This window comes from Salvelinus namaycush, chromosome 42, assembly GCF_016432855.1.
Source record: "Salvelinus namaycush isolate Seneca chromosome 42, SaNama_1.0, whole genome shotgun sequence".
Taxonomy (NCBI): Eukaryota; Metazoa; Chordata; class Actinopteri; order Salmoniformes; family Salmonidae; genus Salvelinus; species Salvelinus namaycush.
In genome coordinates, this window is record NC_052348.1 from 11,457,315 (window position 1) to 11,474,388 (window position 17,074).

The 17,074-nt window shown below is 46.7% G+C and overlaps 1 protein-coding gene across 2 annotated transcripts in view; it reads left to right on the forward strand.

Annotated features, from left to right (window-relative positions):
• The window catches only part of LOC120034920 (F-box/WD repeat-containing protein 7-like), a 205,134-nt gene that overhangs the window by 72,704 nt on the left and 115,356 nt on the right, over nucleotides 1–17,074 (forward strand). For both annotated transcript variants that reach the window (XM_038981611.1, XM_038981612.1), the window contains exon 3: nucleotides 10,695–11,432. In XM_038981611.1, coding sequence (XP_038837539.1) covers nucleotides 10,764–11,432 — 669 coding nt within the window. In that variant the 5' untranslated portion in view covers nucleotides 10,695–10,763. The remainder of the gene's footprint in view (nucleotides 1–10,694; nucleotides 11,433–17,074) is intronic.

Below are 17,074 nucleotides of genomic sequence, written 5' to 3' on the forward strand. Positions count from 1 at the left end.
ACGCGAATGCAGTAGAAGCCAAGGTAAGTTGCTAGCTAGCATTAAACTTATCTTTATAAAAATCAATCAATCAATCATAATCACTAGTTAACTACACATGGTTCATGATATTCCCAGTTTATCTAGCGTGTCCTGCGTTGCATATAATCGATGCGGTGCGTATCGTTGCTCCAATGTGTACCAAACCATAAACATCAATGCCTTTCTTAAAATCAATACACAGAAGTATATATTTTTAAACCTGCATATTTAGCTAAAAGAAATCCAGGTTAGCAGGCAATATTAACCAGGTGAAATTGTGTCACTTCTCTTGCGTTCATTGCATGCAGAGTCAGTGTATATGCAACAGTTTGGGCTGCCTAATTTGCCAGAATTTTACGTAATTATGACATAACATTGAAGGTTGTGCAATGTAACAGGAATATCTAGACTTATTGATGCCGCCCGTTAGATAAAATACGGAAAGGTTCCGTATTTCACTGAAAGAATAAACGTCTTGTTTTCGAGATGATAGTTTCCGGATTCGACCATAATAATGACCTACGGCTCGTATTTCTGTGTGTTATTATGTTATAACTAAGTCTATGATTTGATAGAGCAGTCTGACTGAGCGGTGGTAGGCAGCAGCAGGCTCGTAAGCATTCATTCAAACTTTACTGCATTTGCCAGCAGCTCTTAGCAATGCTTGCTTCACAGCGCTGTTTGACTTCAAGCCTATCAACTCCTGAGATTAGGCTGGCAATACTAAAGTGCCTATTAGAACATCCAATAGTCAAAGGTATATGAAATACAAATGGTATAGAGAGAAATAGTTGAGGTGTCATAATTCCTATAACTACAACCTAAAACTTCTTCACTGGGAATATTGAACCACCAGCTTTCATATGTTCTCATGCTCTGAGCAAGGAACTTAAACATTAGCTTATTTACATGGTACATATTGCACTTTTACTTTCTTCTCCAACGCTGTGCTTTTGCATTATTTAAACCAAATTGAGTGTTTTATTTATTTAAGACTAAATAGATTTTATTTCTGTATTATATTAAGTTAAGTAAAAGTGTTCATTCAGTATTGTTGTAATTGTCATTATTACAAATATATATAAAAATCGGCCGATTTGAATCGGTATCGGCTTTTTTTTGGTCCTCCAATTATCGGTATCGGCGATGAAAAATCATAATCGGTCGACCTCTAGTGCGTATGGCCTAGTACATCACTGGTGCCAAGCTTCCTGCATTCCAGGACCTATATAATAGGCGGTGTCAGAGGAAAGCCCATGCAATTGTCAGAGACTCCAGTCACCAAAGTCATAGACTGTTTTCTCTGCTATCTCACGGCAAGCGGTACCGAAGCGCCAAGTCTAGGACCAAAAGGCTCCCTAACAGCTTCTATCTCCAATCCATGAGACCGCTGAACAATTAATCAAATGGCCACCGGACTATTGCATTGACCCCCCCCCCCCCCCCCCCCATTTGTTTTTACACTGCTACTACTTGCTGTTTATTATCTATGCGTAGTCACTTCGCCCCTACCTACATGTACAAATGACCTCTAACCTGCACCTCCGCACACTGACTCGGCACCGGTACCCCCTGTATATAGCCTCGTTGTGTTTAAAATATATTTTTTTACTTTAGTTTATTTGGTAAATATTTTCTTCTTCTTGAACTGCACTGTTGGTCAAGGGCTCGTAAGTAAGCATTTCACGGTAAGGTCTACACTTGTTGCATTCGGCAGGATTTGAACTCCTTCAGCACTGTCACCTGTGGTAACCAACTGCTGGATCCAAGTTCTGATAGGTGTGTGTGTGACTGCATGTCCATCATTTGTCGCCATGGCGATCCAAACAGACATCCCATTCTGCCCCCATGGCACTCGTCAATCCAGAACACCTGACTAGACTGAATGGACCTTCAAGGCTTTACCCTCTTTAGCTAAGCTATCTGTCTGCTGTAAATCTGACGCGCTAGAGTGGACACACCACTTGGAGAAATCACCATCTGCCGCTTTCTCAGGATATTTATTTATTTATTTAATCAAGCATTTGCTACAGGCCTTTCTGAGAACTAAACATTATTTAGGTCACTAAGTACGATGCTTTACTATTGTCTTTTATGTTCTAGTAGGCCTAATTGGCACAGTTCAGTGAGACCTGGGGGGGGAGTTGTTTGGTCAGTGATGTGGTGAGGAGACTGTCAGACGGTCACCTCTCTGATCCCCAGAGTTGCCTAGTGACAGCTGCCCACGCCACCAGAGAGAGTCTCCCCTGACGCCCAATTCCCCACCGTCAAAGACCCTGACATCAGAGAACAGACACCGCTAGCTTAGTATTATAGAGACAGCCTGACGACTGGCCGATAACCTTCTTGTGAAGACTGCAGAGAAATAAAAGTTGAATCCTCTGATGCAGTGGCTGGACCTTGACTTGCTAACCAGACAGTCTGCTATTTTACATGCTGGATGGTTATTACAATGTTGTGTTTGCAATGGAGATGTGTACATAAGGACCCCTCCCCCCTACAGAAACACTACACACCCACGTACTCGCACTTCTTGGTGCAAGCCGGGAGGCTGGCTTGGGAGATGCAGCTTTGTCTTGCGTCTCTCTTCCTCCCTCTTCCACTTAAACGCATGACGTGGTGCCAGGTCCTGACGCCTCCGAGTCAGAGGCTGTGCTCTCTCATCCACAGAGTAATAACACTGGCTGCGATTTGAACTGACACCAGGGCTGGGCTGCATAGTAACTCAGATCGTGGAGCTGAAGTGGTCACACTGCATACAGTCATGAGAAGTCCATATTCACATAGTAAGTAGCATGTAGCCCTTTACACTCGTACCCGTATATGGGTTGAAAATGGCAGATTTGGACACGGATAAGCGCCTAAATTGGAACGTAGTGGCGCTACAGTAGCACACTGTACATTTTACATTTACATTTAAGTCATTTAGCAGACGCTCTTATCCAGAGCGACTTACAAATTGGTGCATTCACCTTATGATATCCAGTGGAACAACCACTTTACAATAGTGCATCTAACTCTTTTAAGGGGGGGGAGGGGGGGGTTAGAAGGATTACTTTATCCTATCCTAGGTATTCCTTAAAGAGGTGGGGTTTCAGGTGTCTCCGGAAGGTGGTGATTGACTCCGTTGACCTGGCGTCGTGAGGGAGTTTGTTCCACCATTGGGGTGCCAGAGCAGCGAACAGTTTTGACTGGGCTGAGCGGGAACTGTACTTCCTCAGAGGTAGGGAGGCGAGCAGGCCAGAGGTGGATGAACGCAGTGCCCTTGTTTGGGTGTAGGGCCTGATCAGAGCCTGAAGGTACGGAGGTGCCGTTCCCCTCACAGCTCCGTAGGCAAGCACCATGGTCTTGTAGCGGATGCGAGCTTCAACTGGAAGCCAGTGGAGAGAGCGGAGGAGCGGGGTGACGTGAGAGAACTTGGGAAAGTTGAACACCAGACGGGCTGCGGCGTTCTGGATGAGTTGTAGGGGTTTAATGGCACAGGCAGGGAGCCCAGCCAACAGCGAGTTGCAGTAATCCAGACGGGAGATGACAAGTGCCTGGATTAGGACCTGCGCCGCTTCCTGCGTGAGGCAGGGTCGTACTCTGCGAATGTTGTAGAGCATGAACCTACAGGAACGGGTCACCGCCTTGATGTTAGTTGAGAACGACAGGGTGTTGTCCAGGATCACGCCAAGGTTCTTAGCACTCTGGGAGGAGGACACAATGGAGTTGTCAACCGTGATGGCGAGATCATGGAACGGGCAGTCCTTCCCCGGGAGGAAGAGCAGCTCCGTCTTGCCGAGGTTCAGCTTGAGGTGGTGATCCGTCATCCACACTGATATGTCTGCCAGATATGCAGAGATGCGATTCACCACCTGGTTATCAGAGGGGGGAAAGGAGAAGATTAATTGTGTGTCGTCTGCATAGCAATGATAGGAGAGACCATGTGAGGATATGACAGAGCCAAGTGACTTGGTGTATAGCGAGAATAGGAGAGGGCCTAGAACAGAGCCCTGGGGGACACCAGTGGTGAGAGCACGTGGTGCGGAGACAGATTCTCGCCACGCCACCTGGTAGGAGCGACCTGTCAGGTAGGACGCAATCCAAGCGTGGACCTTGCCGGAGATGCCCAGCTCGGAGAGGGTGGAGAGGAGGATCTGATGGTTCACAGTATCAAAGGCAGCCGATAGGTCTAGAAGGATGAGAGCAGAGGAGAGAGAGTTAGCTTTAGCAGTGCGGAGCGCCTCCGTGACACAGAGAAGAGCAGTCTCAGTTGAATGACTAGTCTTGAAACCTGACTGATTTGGATCAAGAAGGTCATTCTGAGAGATAGCAGGAGAGCTGGCCAAGGACGGCACGTTCAAGAGTTTTGGAGAGAAAAGAAAGAAGGGATACTGGTCTGTAGTTATTGACATCAGAGGGATCGAGTGTAGGTTTTTTCAGAAGGGGTGCAACTCTCGCTCTCTTGAAGACGGAAGGGACGTAGCCAGCGGTCAAGGATGAGTTGATGAGCGAGGTGAGGTAAGGGAGAAGGTCTCCGGAAATGGTCTGGAGAAGAGAGGAGGGGATAGGGTCAAGCGGGCAGGTTGTTGGGCGGCCGGCCGTCACAAGACGCGAGATTTCATCTGGAGAGAGAGGGGAGAAAGAGGTCAAAGCACAGGGTAGGGCAGTGTGAGCAGAACCAGCGGTGTCGTTTGACTTAGCAAACGAGGATCGGATGTCGTCGACCTTCTTTTCAAAATGGTTGACGAAGTCATCCGCAGAGAGGGAGGAGGGGGGAGGAGGGGGAGGAGGATTCAGGAGGGAGGAGAAGGTGGCAAAGAGCTTCCTAGGGTTAGAGGCAGATGCTTGGAATTTAGAGTGGTAGAAAGTGGCTTTAGCAGCAGAGACAGAAGAGGAGAATGTAGAGAGGAGGGAGTGAAAGGATGCCAGGTCCGCAGGGAGGCGAGTTTTCCTCCATTTCCGCTCGGCTGCCCGGAGCCCTGTTCTCTGTACATGACGTCAGAGCTCTGGCTCTGAGCTTCACAGCGCTGGATGGGATTTGACTGACAGACGTTCTGAATTTGAGCACTGCGCACGCGACAAGAAGTTGCCCCCATCCCTCCCGCTAATTGGGCAACGTCTGCAAATCATTTTTGTCTGATGGAAGGAAATGCTGAAAATTACGAGGACTATATATTTTAAAAGATGAGACATTGAGGATTATAACAAATACCGCTTTGATGTCATACACGCAAGCCAAACAATTGTATCCAAATGTGTACTTTACATTTCCACATGTCACGTCAGTGTCAACATTTATGATCACTGTTTGATGTACAGTTACAAGGCGTTCTACCCTGGGTTGTTCTGAACACAATAAACATGTGTTGTGAAGAACATTTGCAACGGACCACACATCTGAATGCACACGACTACATTATGTGCGCACCAAAATGACAGCCTGCTTCTCTGAATTGCTTTGTGAAAGCCTCACACTGTAAAATCGGGTTTTGTCATTTAGCTAGTCATGTTGGCAATGGAACAAGCTTTCAGATGTCTGCCTGACCCGTTTTTGGATTGCGTAAACAGTAATTGTGTGATGGCGGGGATGCAGGGTTGTGTTCCAAACGAAACAACTACAAGTGTACTTGCTCTAGTTCCTCAACGGCACAGCTAGGAGAGCTCCAAAAGCCCCTTATAGTTGAAGACCCTTTTTCTGAGTCAACTGTGCACACTTTGGAGACGTGTGTGGGGACTTGGAAACACCAGTTAGACCTCTCACTCAAAACCCTTGTCATTTTTTGGGGTCTTATGTTGCACCTACCCCACATTTCCCAGGAATGTTCTTATGTTACTGAATGTATCCAGAGTGTTTTCCCATTTCGTTATCAACAAATCCCGCGAAAGGTACAATAAATGTAAAAGGCACATAAAATCATAATGTTTGGATTTAGTCTTGTCAGGTGAGCTGTACGGGCTCTCACCTTTTGAATCTAATTTTCCCATGATCTTCAAACTGTTCATTTCTAATTGCTACTATGGTTATGCAAACTATTTCCATTTTTCTTCTGTAAGAAACATTTCAGTTTAGCTCTATCCATAAAAGCCAATTCCCTGGAGTGTCAGGGGTTAAAGATTAGACCATCTTCCCACCAGGAGTCTGTTTAGCTAGAGCAGAACCAGTGAAGAGTGGATGACGGAATGAAATGAAGTGTACTGGGTGTGTACTGGGAAACCCTGCTACCCTGGGGGGCATTGAGGGGTTACAGGGGTGACCCATGCCCGGATGCCTGTGTCCCCAGAGAGCTGATGGCCAGTATGGGGCGCCTTTCAGGACATATTTACAGATGCAGTATGTCAGTGGCCGGAGAGAGTGGCTCAGTCATGTTCCATTGAGAACTGTGTGAGAGCGAGGCAGGCAGGAAGGGTGGGCGAGAGAGAACAGTATTTGAGTTAGTAATATTCTCAATAGCACAAACAGTCTTAAGGTCTAAGCACATCTGTTCAGTCACACGGAAATAACCTCAGTGCAAGGCATGTTGGGACAGCAACATTGTCCTCCAACTGCTCCTATAAAGACGAGGGACATCTACCAATCAAGCGTCCTTCCAGGAAAAGTTAAGCACATTATGGATGCGTCCCAAATAGCACCCTGTCCTGTAGAAAGTGCACTACTTTGACCAGGACACTATGAGCCCTGGTCAAAAGTAGTGCACTATATAGGGACTAGGGTGCCATTTAGGACTTAGTCAATTTTCCCACGGTTCCCAACAGGTGCATTGACTCCCCCTCCACCTCCCCTAACCAGCGTTTTAATAGCTTCCTCCATCAGTCCCCCAGCTGTGCTGCCCTGCTGCATCCCTCCGTTCACCCCTGGATCTGCCCTGCGCTGGATAATCCCTCCGCTGTACTGTAATTCCTGCCCCTGTGGCCGATTTTTAGCAATGTGTTCACAGCAGGCTTTGGGGCCCCACAGATCAGAGCCAAACATGAAACGACGAATGCTTTAACCATCCCCAATTACACCGAGCAGGGGGAGGGGGGGGAGAGAGAGAGAGCTTCTGTATTTAAAGCAATATAGCAGACACTCTGACACCAGCCAGTGTCTCAAACTCTCACCTCCGCCAGCCTTCTGGCTGGGCTCTCTCTCTCTTGATTGGGTGGTCTAATTAGCACTAACATTTCCCCTCCTGTTGGAAAGAACATTAATTAGAGGGGGTTACGCTAACGAGCAAAGCACTGGGTCGGTACGGCGGTTGGAAAACATTCTCTTACGTTAATTGGAGGTTGATTAAACGTTGCTGGAGGAACCCCGCTGATTGTCCAAGGTTGAAGTCATCAAACGAGAAGCTGCCTCTATCTTAAAACAAGCCCAAAATGAAAAATACATCTTAAGAAGGAAATAGTCATATGAATTTGGTTAGGAAATAAACTAGCTAGAGCAGGTGCTTGTGGCTGATAGAAATTCCAGGTAGTCCACGCCATTACTCTGCTGTTGGGCCCTTGGGGCTCCGTACTTCCAGTTCATTGCTGTAGTAGTAAATGTGCAGCTGGATAATTATGTGTTTTCTTAAGTGCTGCTGAAAGGTACTTGTGTTGTATAGGCTAGACTAGAGGCACCTGCCCAGTAAAGGATAGGTCTAACCATAACAGTAAAGCAACAGTTGGGCATGTTTGAATGGGCCCCGCTCCCACAGAAGGGCCAGCTCTGTGCCACATTATGTGCTAGAGAGAGAGTCTGGCCCTCTTGTCCTGAGTGCTGCCATTTTATTCTTGTCACCTTCTACCTTGTTACACACAACCTAATAGCATCCTGTCATTACACACAACAGCTCCAACTGTGTGTTTGTGTTTGTGTGTGTGTGTGTGTGTGTGTGTGTGTGTGTGTGTGTGTGTGTGTGTGTGTGTGTGTGTGTGTGTGTGTGTGTGTGTGTGTGTGTGTGTGTGTGTGTGTGTGTGTGTGTGTGTGTGTGTGTGCTCTCCCAGGGCCGTTGCTGGCTTATAGAATTTGTATTGACCTCCCACTGTTTCCCCTGTCTGATTAACGCTGACATGTTTTATTCTGTTTTAACACTGCCCTTATAACCATATAAATATAAATACTAGAATGGTAAAAAGCACAATGTAATTCCAGTTCTATGCATGTAACACCTCTGCTGCTCACCTGTCACCTTTGACCTTTTATATGATCTCATTAGCAGCCATACAGGTTGTCTTAATGAAGCGTAGGCTGCTATCTGTCTATGGACCATTATACTGGTCCAGTATCATCGTAAGTATCTTGGTCATAGTGGATGAATGATCTCTGGTGTTGACGTTATGATGAATGATCTATGGCAGGGTTTCCCGAGCTCTGTCCTCGGGACACTAAGGGGGGCACGTTTTGGTTTCTGCCCTAGCACTACACAGCTGATTCAAATAACCAACTAATAATCAAGCTTTAATTAGAATCAGCTGTGTAGTGTTGGGGCAAAAACCAAGACGTGCACCCCTTAGGGTCCCCAGGAAGGAGTCTGGGAAACTCTGACCTTTGCTGTTGAAGTCTTCTCTGGTTGATTTGAATGGGGTTTCAGCAGGACTCTGGTACAAGTACTCCCTCTGCTGGTTCTTCAATCAAGTACTGGAAGAGGATACCTCTTCTCTGAATGAACATCAAGGATGTTTCTGACGCTAGATTCGGATTGAAAACGATCTGTGCTCTCACATGTTGGTCACATCTATGGTTATAAGGGGCGGCAGGTAGCCTATTGGTTAGAGCGTTGGACTGGTAACCGAAAGGTTGCAAGATCGAATCCCCGAGCTGACAAGGTGAAAATCTGTCGTTCTGCCCCAGGACAAGGCACTTAACCCACTGTTCCTAGGCCGTCATTGAAAATAAGAATTTGTTCTTAACTGACTTGCCTAGTTAAATAAAGGTAAAATAATAAGGTTCTTGACACCCCTTATAGAAGCATGTTTAGGCTACAGATTCCTGTTCTCTTGGCTCTTCTTTCAGTGTCTGATTCATTGCCTTGGCGTAGTGTCAGTGTCCTGCCAGTTTATCAAGAGAGCTGTCGTACTAAAGACAGTCATTGTCAGATTGACTCGTCCTCTGAATGGAATTCACAGGCAGGCCAGCGTCTATTCCTGTTCCAACGGAGTGCACTCACTTCCTGTTGGTGTCAGTGGAGGCGGTCCAGTCTCTCAAACTGTCACCTCTCCTGGGGAACTGGAGACAGAATGTGGCCGACTTCAAAAGGAGGGGATGGCATGTAGGTTATGCTCGGCTATTTTCCACCAGGTGATAGACGGGTTTGGTGTGTCTGTTAGACAACCTTCCTACTGTAATCTCCTATAAGAGTGAGGGACACTGACCGTGAACTCAGTCATGTATTTCTCTAAATGCATGGCTCTGAGGGAACTCATTCAGGTTCAACTTTGTCTGCGTACCTGAGCAAGGTGAATGTGTCCTGTTCTAGTCTGTCACATAGACCTACACTGTGATCACCCAAGAGGCTAACGAAACAACATGACTGGGATGGAGCTTTTCCACTGTTCCCCTGGCCTGCACTCCTCCCTGCTCCCTCACTCCTTCTCCTCTAGCCTGCTCTCCTCCTCTCCCTCACTCAGTCCCTCACTTGTCTTTCCAAACTCTAGCCGTCACGGCTAATGGACTAACGTCATATTCATTCTCATTTTCAGGCCGTGCATAATGAGCTTTCTGACACTTTGGCTTCAGAGTGAAGGCGTTGTCATGTTGGGTAACTTGGCTCCATCAGGTTCTGGTACAGGGTCTCTGTCATCTAACTAGCTAACATGGCCTTTTATTCTGATGTAGGCTTACACCCTTACCTGGTCCCAGATCTGTTTGTGCTGTCAGTAGGAGTTGGCAAGACGGCACAAACAGGCTACATCATGTCATGCTTGCGTGATAAACTTCTATAATTTTGTGAATAACGGCAGGCTTCAAACAGCATGGACAAGCTGTCTGACACAAGCCTACAGTATGTTTACCAAGACAAGAGTTAAATTCCTCAGCACTGTATATTTTGATTTATTTTGATTAGGCTAAAGTTTCTGGGAACCACCAGATTCACTGTCCGTAGACCAGCAGCCTCGGATGACAAACAGCTCTAAACATAACAGAGATGGACTTTCATTCTCATTCTGAACAATGTTCCACAGCCGCCATCCAATTCCACACTACCCCAATGGTTAAGAACAGTAGTTGGACTGGATTCTTCCTTATGGAGCCAGGAATGTCGCTGCTTTCATATCATGACAGATGGGCTGTGTTCATTGGCTGTGTCAGAGGCTAGAATGCCAGTAGCTCTGTCTGTGTGTGTGTGTGTGTGTGTGTGTGTGTGTGTGTGTGTGTGTGTGTGTGTGTGTGTGTGTGTGTGTGTGTGTGTGTGTGTGTGTGTGTCACGCTGAGGCTTGGTAGTTAGTTATTGTAGAAGTTCCAAGGCCCGTGCTGTGTGAGCCAAAGATTTCCTCTATTGTCTCCCCACCAAAATGCAACCATTTCGTGCATCTCCCAGCACAAATGCTTTGTTTTATTTCTACCGTTATGAATAAAAGATGAAGGGGTTATTTCCACTTTATTTCGGTGAGCGTCAGCATTGCAATTGTCTGTGTGTATGAGATGGATAACTCTAATATCTCCTCTTTTCTCCCCCCTCTGTTTTTTTCCCTCTGTCTCTCGCTCTTTTCGTATCTTTCTCCTACAGAATGCCAAGCCCTTCTCCTCCTCAGACAGCCTAGTGAAGGTCCAGGAGGTAGCAAGCTGGCTTTTGGAAATGAACCAGGATCTGCTGTCGGGGGGCAGCAGGCGGGGCCTGGGGGGCCGACGAGGGGGCCCGGGGGCCCAGCGAGGTAACGCCTCCTCCTCGGCCCGGACGCCCCAGGGCCAGCAGCCTGGAGAGGAGGCCGACGAGGAGGAGCACATGAACCGGGTGGTGGAGGACCAAGAACACCAGCAGTCCAGAGTCCAGCCTGCGGCCTCGGCAGGGGGGGAAGGAGTGGAAGAGCCGTGGACCTCCAGGGAGAATGGACCCCAGGGAGAGGAGGATGGAGGAGGAGTACCCAACGAGGTGAACGGAGGAGTGACTAAGAGCGGCCGGTGGATGTGGGAGGCGGAGCGACGGCAACAGGGGGGGGATGACGAGGAGGAGGAGGAAGAGGAGAACAACAACAGTGGCAGCCAGCAGGGAGAGGAGGAGGAGGAGGAAAGGACAGGGGGAGGAGAGAGAACGGGGAGGGATGAGGAGGACGAGGAGGAGATGGACCAGGACAGTGATGACTTTGAGCATTCGGAGGAGAGCGGGAGGGAGGAGGAAGAAGAGGAGGAGGAGGAGGGGGAGGACGGCCTTCACACACCCTCCCTCAGGAGTGATGCGTCTGTCCCCAACAACAACCTGGACCAGTCCTCGGGATGCCAACACCGAAGCTCACCCATCAAGAAGAAGGTAAGACCTGACCAGTGTTAGTGTTTCACAGTATACCAGAACTTACTAGATACTAGAACCTTCAAAAACGGTTCTCTACGAGAATTGTTACTTTCGTTCTTCTGTCAAATGTCTCACGCCATCTTCTGATTTGAGAGAGGATCAAGTCTGTATCAGCGCAGCCAACATCGCCTTATCGTGCCTAGTCCGCTTCCTCGTTGCTATCTCTAGCCTGGCCACTGCACACACTGGGATTCTGGGCTGCATCACGTTAGCTCCCCACTCATACTGTCTCTAGCCTGGCCTGAGGAACCACTGCACACACTGGGAGTCTGGGCTGCATCACCACTTATGCTGAGCAGAAGTTAACACCCGTGAAGATTGCAAAATGGCAACAATGTCCATTACAGGCTAGAACAAGAAGATACTGGTAGCTTCCAGCTTTGTAAGATAAGTTTCCTTGCTAGCTTACAGCTGAAGCATACATCAGTTCACTACCCTAGTACCTTGTTGGCGATAATATGCAAACCATAACACACACTACTGCTGATTTCAAAGCTGATTGTCTCCCAAGAATGTATTCATTCATGTAATCTCCCTCGCCTCACGTCTCTTCCAGTCAAGATTCTTTGCTGGAGCCCCAAACTAAGTGTGAATGACATCATGGGTCTAAAAGAGACAGCTACATTACTACATTTTATAAAATACGTTTTTTCTTCTATGCAAATGTTGTTGATCAGTACAATAAAATAAGTCCCAAATGGAAGGGTAACAGATTGTTTCATCTGTAGCCCTGTGAAATCAGCCAAAACAATAACTAAATGCTTGCACACACTCCTATTGAATATGCATTCACCTGTATTGTGAATAGGCCAAGGCTACATCTTGATTTCCCCAATTTATCAATAGAGATTTACCATTCAAATAAATGATTACCGTTCTATTGTTATGTAGTTAGATTGGTAAAAACAAAGTCAAATTGATTGTATGATTTGATTCATTAATGCATACAAAAAAAATCTAAATCTATGTCAAATGTAATGATATTGCCTTAAAAAAAAAAAATATTGATCTCCTAAAGGTCTGTCTGCATCAAGTAGCATTCTGTGGCTGGCTAATAGGCCTTCTTTTCCCCCCCTTGGTATCATGATGGTATCTAGTATTATGATACTGAACCTGGTGTCGGTATCAAAGACAAAATTCTGGTATTGTGACATCACTAACCTGTGGTCAGTTATGTTGTGTGTGTGTGTGTGTGTGATGGTCTGAATGTACATAGAAACGGGTACAGTATTGTGTGAATAGGTCCTTGCTTTTTCATATCCCTGAGAAGGTGACGGTAAGCAGTCAAGCTCTGTTTCAAAGCAGACACTTTCAGAAATGTGCAAAACCTCTATGACGGTAAGCAGTCAAGCTCTGTTTCAAAGCAGACACTTTCAGAAATGTGCAAAACCTCTAACAGCGCCTAATAATCTAGCGACCCTTGCCTCAAGGCATGACATGAGCAATTGTTGATACTGAACGTGATCCACAAGTCTCTAGTCCTTAACAGAGCAGTACAGTATTGCTGTATTTCTAATCCAATGGCTCCCCCTTGTGTTCAAAATAAGTTACTACATTTTTTAATTCATGGAGTTAATTTCTCGACTGTTGAAAATGGCAAATAAAAGGCCTGTGATTTGGTCTTGAAATGCTATTCACATACCCTCTACACTCCGCTAGCTGTACGCCTCAGGCATTTGTCAGGCTGTCTCTGGTCAGATTGCAATGCTACAGCAATGTGTTAATGCCATATCAAGCAATTATACCATATCGGCCTATAGAAACCTCTAAGAGAACATTTACAGTAGTCTGTAATAGCTACTATGACCCTCAAACTCAACTCTGGACCTCGGAGCCAGTCCCACCGCGTTTTTTCCCCTTCATTTGTTCCCCTCGAATCAGACTGATTTTAGACCTGGGACATCAGGTGGGTGCAATGAATTATCAGGTAGAACAGAAAACCAGCAGGCTCTGAACCGCGTAGGGTAAGAGTTGAATACCGCTGATCTTCATATATAGAAATGGAATTACTAGACATTCTATTTCTATACTCTACAATGCATAGGTCATACAGGGAGAATGTTACGTGCTGATTGACATGTAGCAGTAGCTGGCAACCTTTCTTGGGTTGCATGCCTGACCCGGGTCTGACATTCCGTCTTGGTAGAAGCAGCAAAAGTGCTGACTTCAAGAAGCCTTACCTTCTATTTTGAGGATCCATAAGTGAAGATTGAGTGTCTTGAAGGATTGTTCCCAGCAACGCTTCTCAAAGTCGCTCTTGAGCACCACTGTGTTTCCTTCAGCTGAGCTTTACTTAAACTCTAATTGGATATCAGGTTATGGGTCGTCAAACAACTGAGGTTGTTGACACAATCAGAAATATTGTTTGAAAGACTGATACAGTAGGGTTGGCTATTTCTTAAAGGGATATGTCGGGATTTTGGCAATGAGGCCCTTTATCTACTTCCCATGGTCAGATGAACTCGTGTAATTTATGTCTCTGTCCAGTATGAGGGAAGTTGGAGGTAGTTTTGCGAGCCAATGCTAAATAGCGTCAGCGTAATGACGAAGGGTAGCTACCAGCATTCTCTGGAGAAGTAGATCGGGATATTGGCAATGATGCCCTACGTATCCATTTAAGCAGGCCTATAGTACTTCAAGTACAGCTCAGTCAGTTGAGAGACTGGAGCATTCACCAAGGACACAGCTCAGTGCTTGGCCGCCCACCTACTCCAGTGTGTCCTCGTCTAACCACATCTTGCCGTCTGTCTTGGCAACACGATCGACACAGTGCTGTGTTGGACTGACAGGTCATCCATTCCCCGCTGCTCTTCTCAATTCACTCAGCCAACCCGTGAAGGGAAATCTTTTCAGCCACCCTCGGAAATCACTCTTTAATTAGTCCGGAGAAATAATGAGCGACAGTAAAGTGACAAACTCGGCCCGCCTGGCAGCCTTGGACCCGGGGTAGCCCTCCGCTACAAGGACAGAGCCTCCCCTGAAAGACAAGGAGACCAGACAGCAGACCATTTTATTGGACTAGATTTATCACTCCAGAGAAGGACGAATGTGTGTCATCTACCCCCCCCCCCCCCCCCCACCCCTGTTTTGTCCTCGGGCAAGTGTCAAGTGCCAAGTTTATCCCAGGGCTTGTATGACATTGGGGCTACCGATTTACAGGACAGGCCTTCAGTTAGGGCTGGAGCTTGGTTTGGAGCTCGCTGTGGCTCCCCCAGGCAGCCCCGGGCCACGTTCCGTAGGCCAACGTTCTGGAACGCTACAGATGGAAGTTAATATCATGAATAGAGCTGACACGATTCCATATTCTATATGTCAAGAGTGGCATGTTTGTTCTACATAACATGGAACGTGACTTAGGCTCAGCCGCGTGCTGCGTCCCTTCAGACAGTCCTGGAATGTGTCTCTTTGTGCCGAGCCATGTGGCTCTGTTCACCTTTCACACGTGTTGTGCAGCCGCCGGCCGGCATGACATGTGCCACATGTTTTTTTTGCCATACCAACCCACCCCCTTCTCTCCTGTGAGCGTGATCGAGCTGTAGCAGTCAAACACCTTGGAGGGAGGGAGAGAGAGGAGGGGGAGGGAGGGAGGGAGAGAGAGAGAGGAGGGGGAGGGAGGGAGAGAGAGGAGGGGGGATGGAGAGCTATTGTGGCAGTGAATGGGATTCCATTCACATCCGAGCGCGCCACAAGCAGGGGAGCTGTGACAGTAACACTTGTCAACAACAGGGAAGTGACCCGTCTGTCTCGCTGTTACTGAAACGCTCTGACTGCTCCTCATCCTCCAGTCCAGCCTGAGCCGTTGTCTTCCTCCTGCAATGGGGAATCGCACCATGAAGAAGGTGGCGCTGCTACTGGTGAGCATGTGTGGCGTTGTTACTGTTGTGTGTGTGTTTCTCGAGGTTTGTTTTCTCGAGACGGCTGGTTGTACTTGGCTTATACACAGCTAACATTGTCCTGAAAGACTTTGACCTAACTGTCGATCTTGATTGTGTGTGGTGGGTGCCGCGCGCCAGCTGACACTGATGTCTTACTAGGCTAGGAGTGGCGGCCTCAGAGGACCGCTAATGGGTACAGTCTCTTAATCCTGGAAGGTTACCGATTTCAATATCAGTGACGTCATGGTCGGTAACGGAGTGACCTGCTGTCTGAAGTATTTGTATGTTGATGTGGAGATGTCGTGGTAGGCTATGATTCTCTTCTCATGCAATTATCTCCACAAGTGTCAAGCGTTTTCAATTTGCTTAGTGTGTGTCGGACTGTCTGGTGTTGCTGCCTGTGCTGAATTTGCGACAAGACACAAGTTCAGCTGCTGTCGGACCTAGAGGAAAGCCAACCTCCAGCTGGGGATTCAGATTGCTCTGTAATTGACCTTGATTCAGTTTCATCTCTTAATTGAGTATTTGTTATTTCTCGTTATGCGTTACAGTTGGAGAGCACTTTCTTAGAACACGTAAACGCCAACATATTTTTAGACAGTCCATCTTTAGGAAGAGGGAGGTTGGGAGAAATATAACTGGAGAACAGCACATCTGCTCTGAATACCCCCGTAGTGGCCAGCCCAGAAGCTCTGGTCAGGGCTAAGCTCAGGGTTTGAAGTCATGCTCCCTACCTCCATCCTCCTTAGTTATTGTTTTGAAAGTTATTGTTTTTCCCACGGACCCACGACTGGCCGTGACCTATTGACCTCTGTCTCTGTCACAGCACGACCCCAAAGTCATGTCCCTCTCTGGTTCTCACCACGTTAGCGCCAAATGGCCAGCAACACCAGCAATCAGTTAAATAAAGGTTAGATAAAAAGTTACTATACAAGAGCCTAGGCTGTGATAATGGACATAGTTTTGAGTAGATGTCGAACGATGTCCTGGTTATCTAGATTAGCTCTGCCCCTGCAGACATAGTCCTATATCTAATCATAGACATCAGTTCATAACAGTGGTTCTCAACTGGTTTTGCCTCGGAACCCAAATTGCACAAGGTTGTCTCAGTCTCGACCCAATAGTAGCATTGCGAAAAAATTATCACAAATACAATCTGGAAACTATTTTTGAATTCTATATTAATAGTAAATGTAGCAGTTATATGACGATGGAACAATATTCCCACCTCTTTCATTGTCAGTAATTAAATGGTGCCCATATTCTTGATGAAGAATGTTAATTAACTCACTGGCTTGAGACCACAAAATCAACCAACATAGGGCTGCTAATAGTTCTATATTAAAAATATTATAATTGAAGAAAAATTGTTAAATAATTAAATGTAAGTTCATTATAATTTCTACACACCTAATACCTGGTTTAAGTCGTTTCAGTTCAGACTGGAGTATTTTTTACTCAGACACCCGCGACGCACTCAGAACCTCCCACCAGTTGAGAATCGCTGTTTTTTTAGTACCAAGAAAGAGTTCATCATGGATTAAACTTCGATTCCTAGTTCCAATATGTATTCAGGAGGGACGATCTGAGTCTAAAGCTAGTTGATATTACCAGTGTTTTTATAGCGGTGTGTAAAGACGAGTGTCTTTCTCTGGCTCACTGTTTGTCGAGATGTCCTTGGCATGCAGATCCTGAAGTATGGCTTAGTGGGCTGAAGAGAATGCT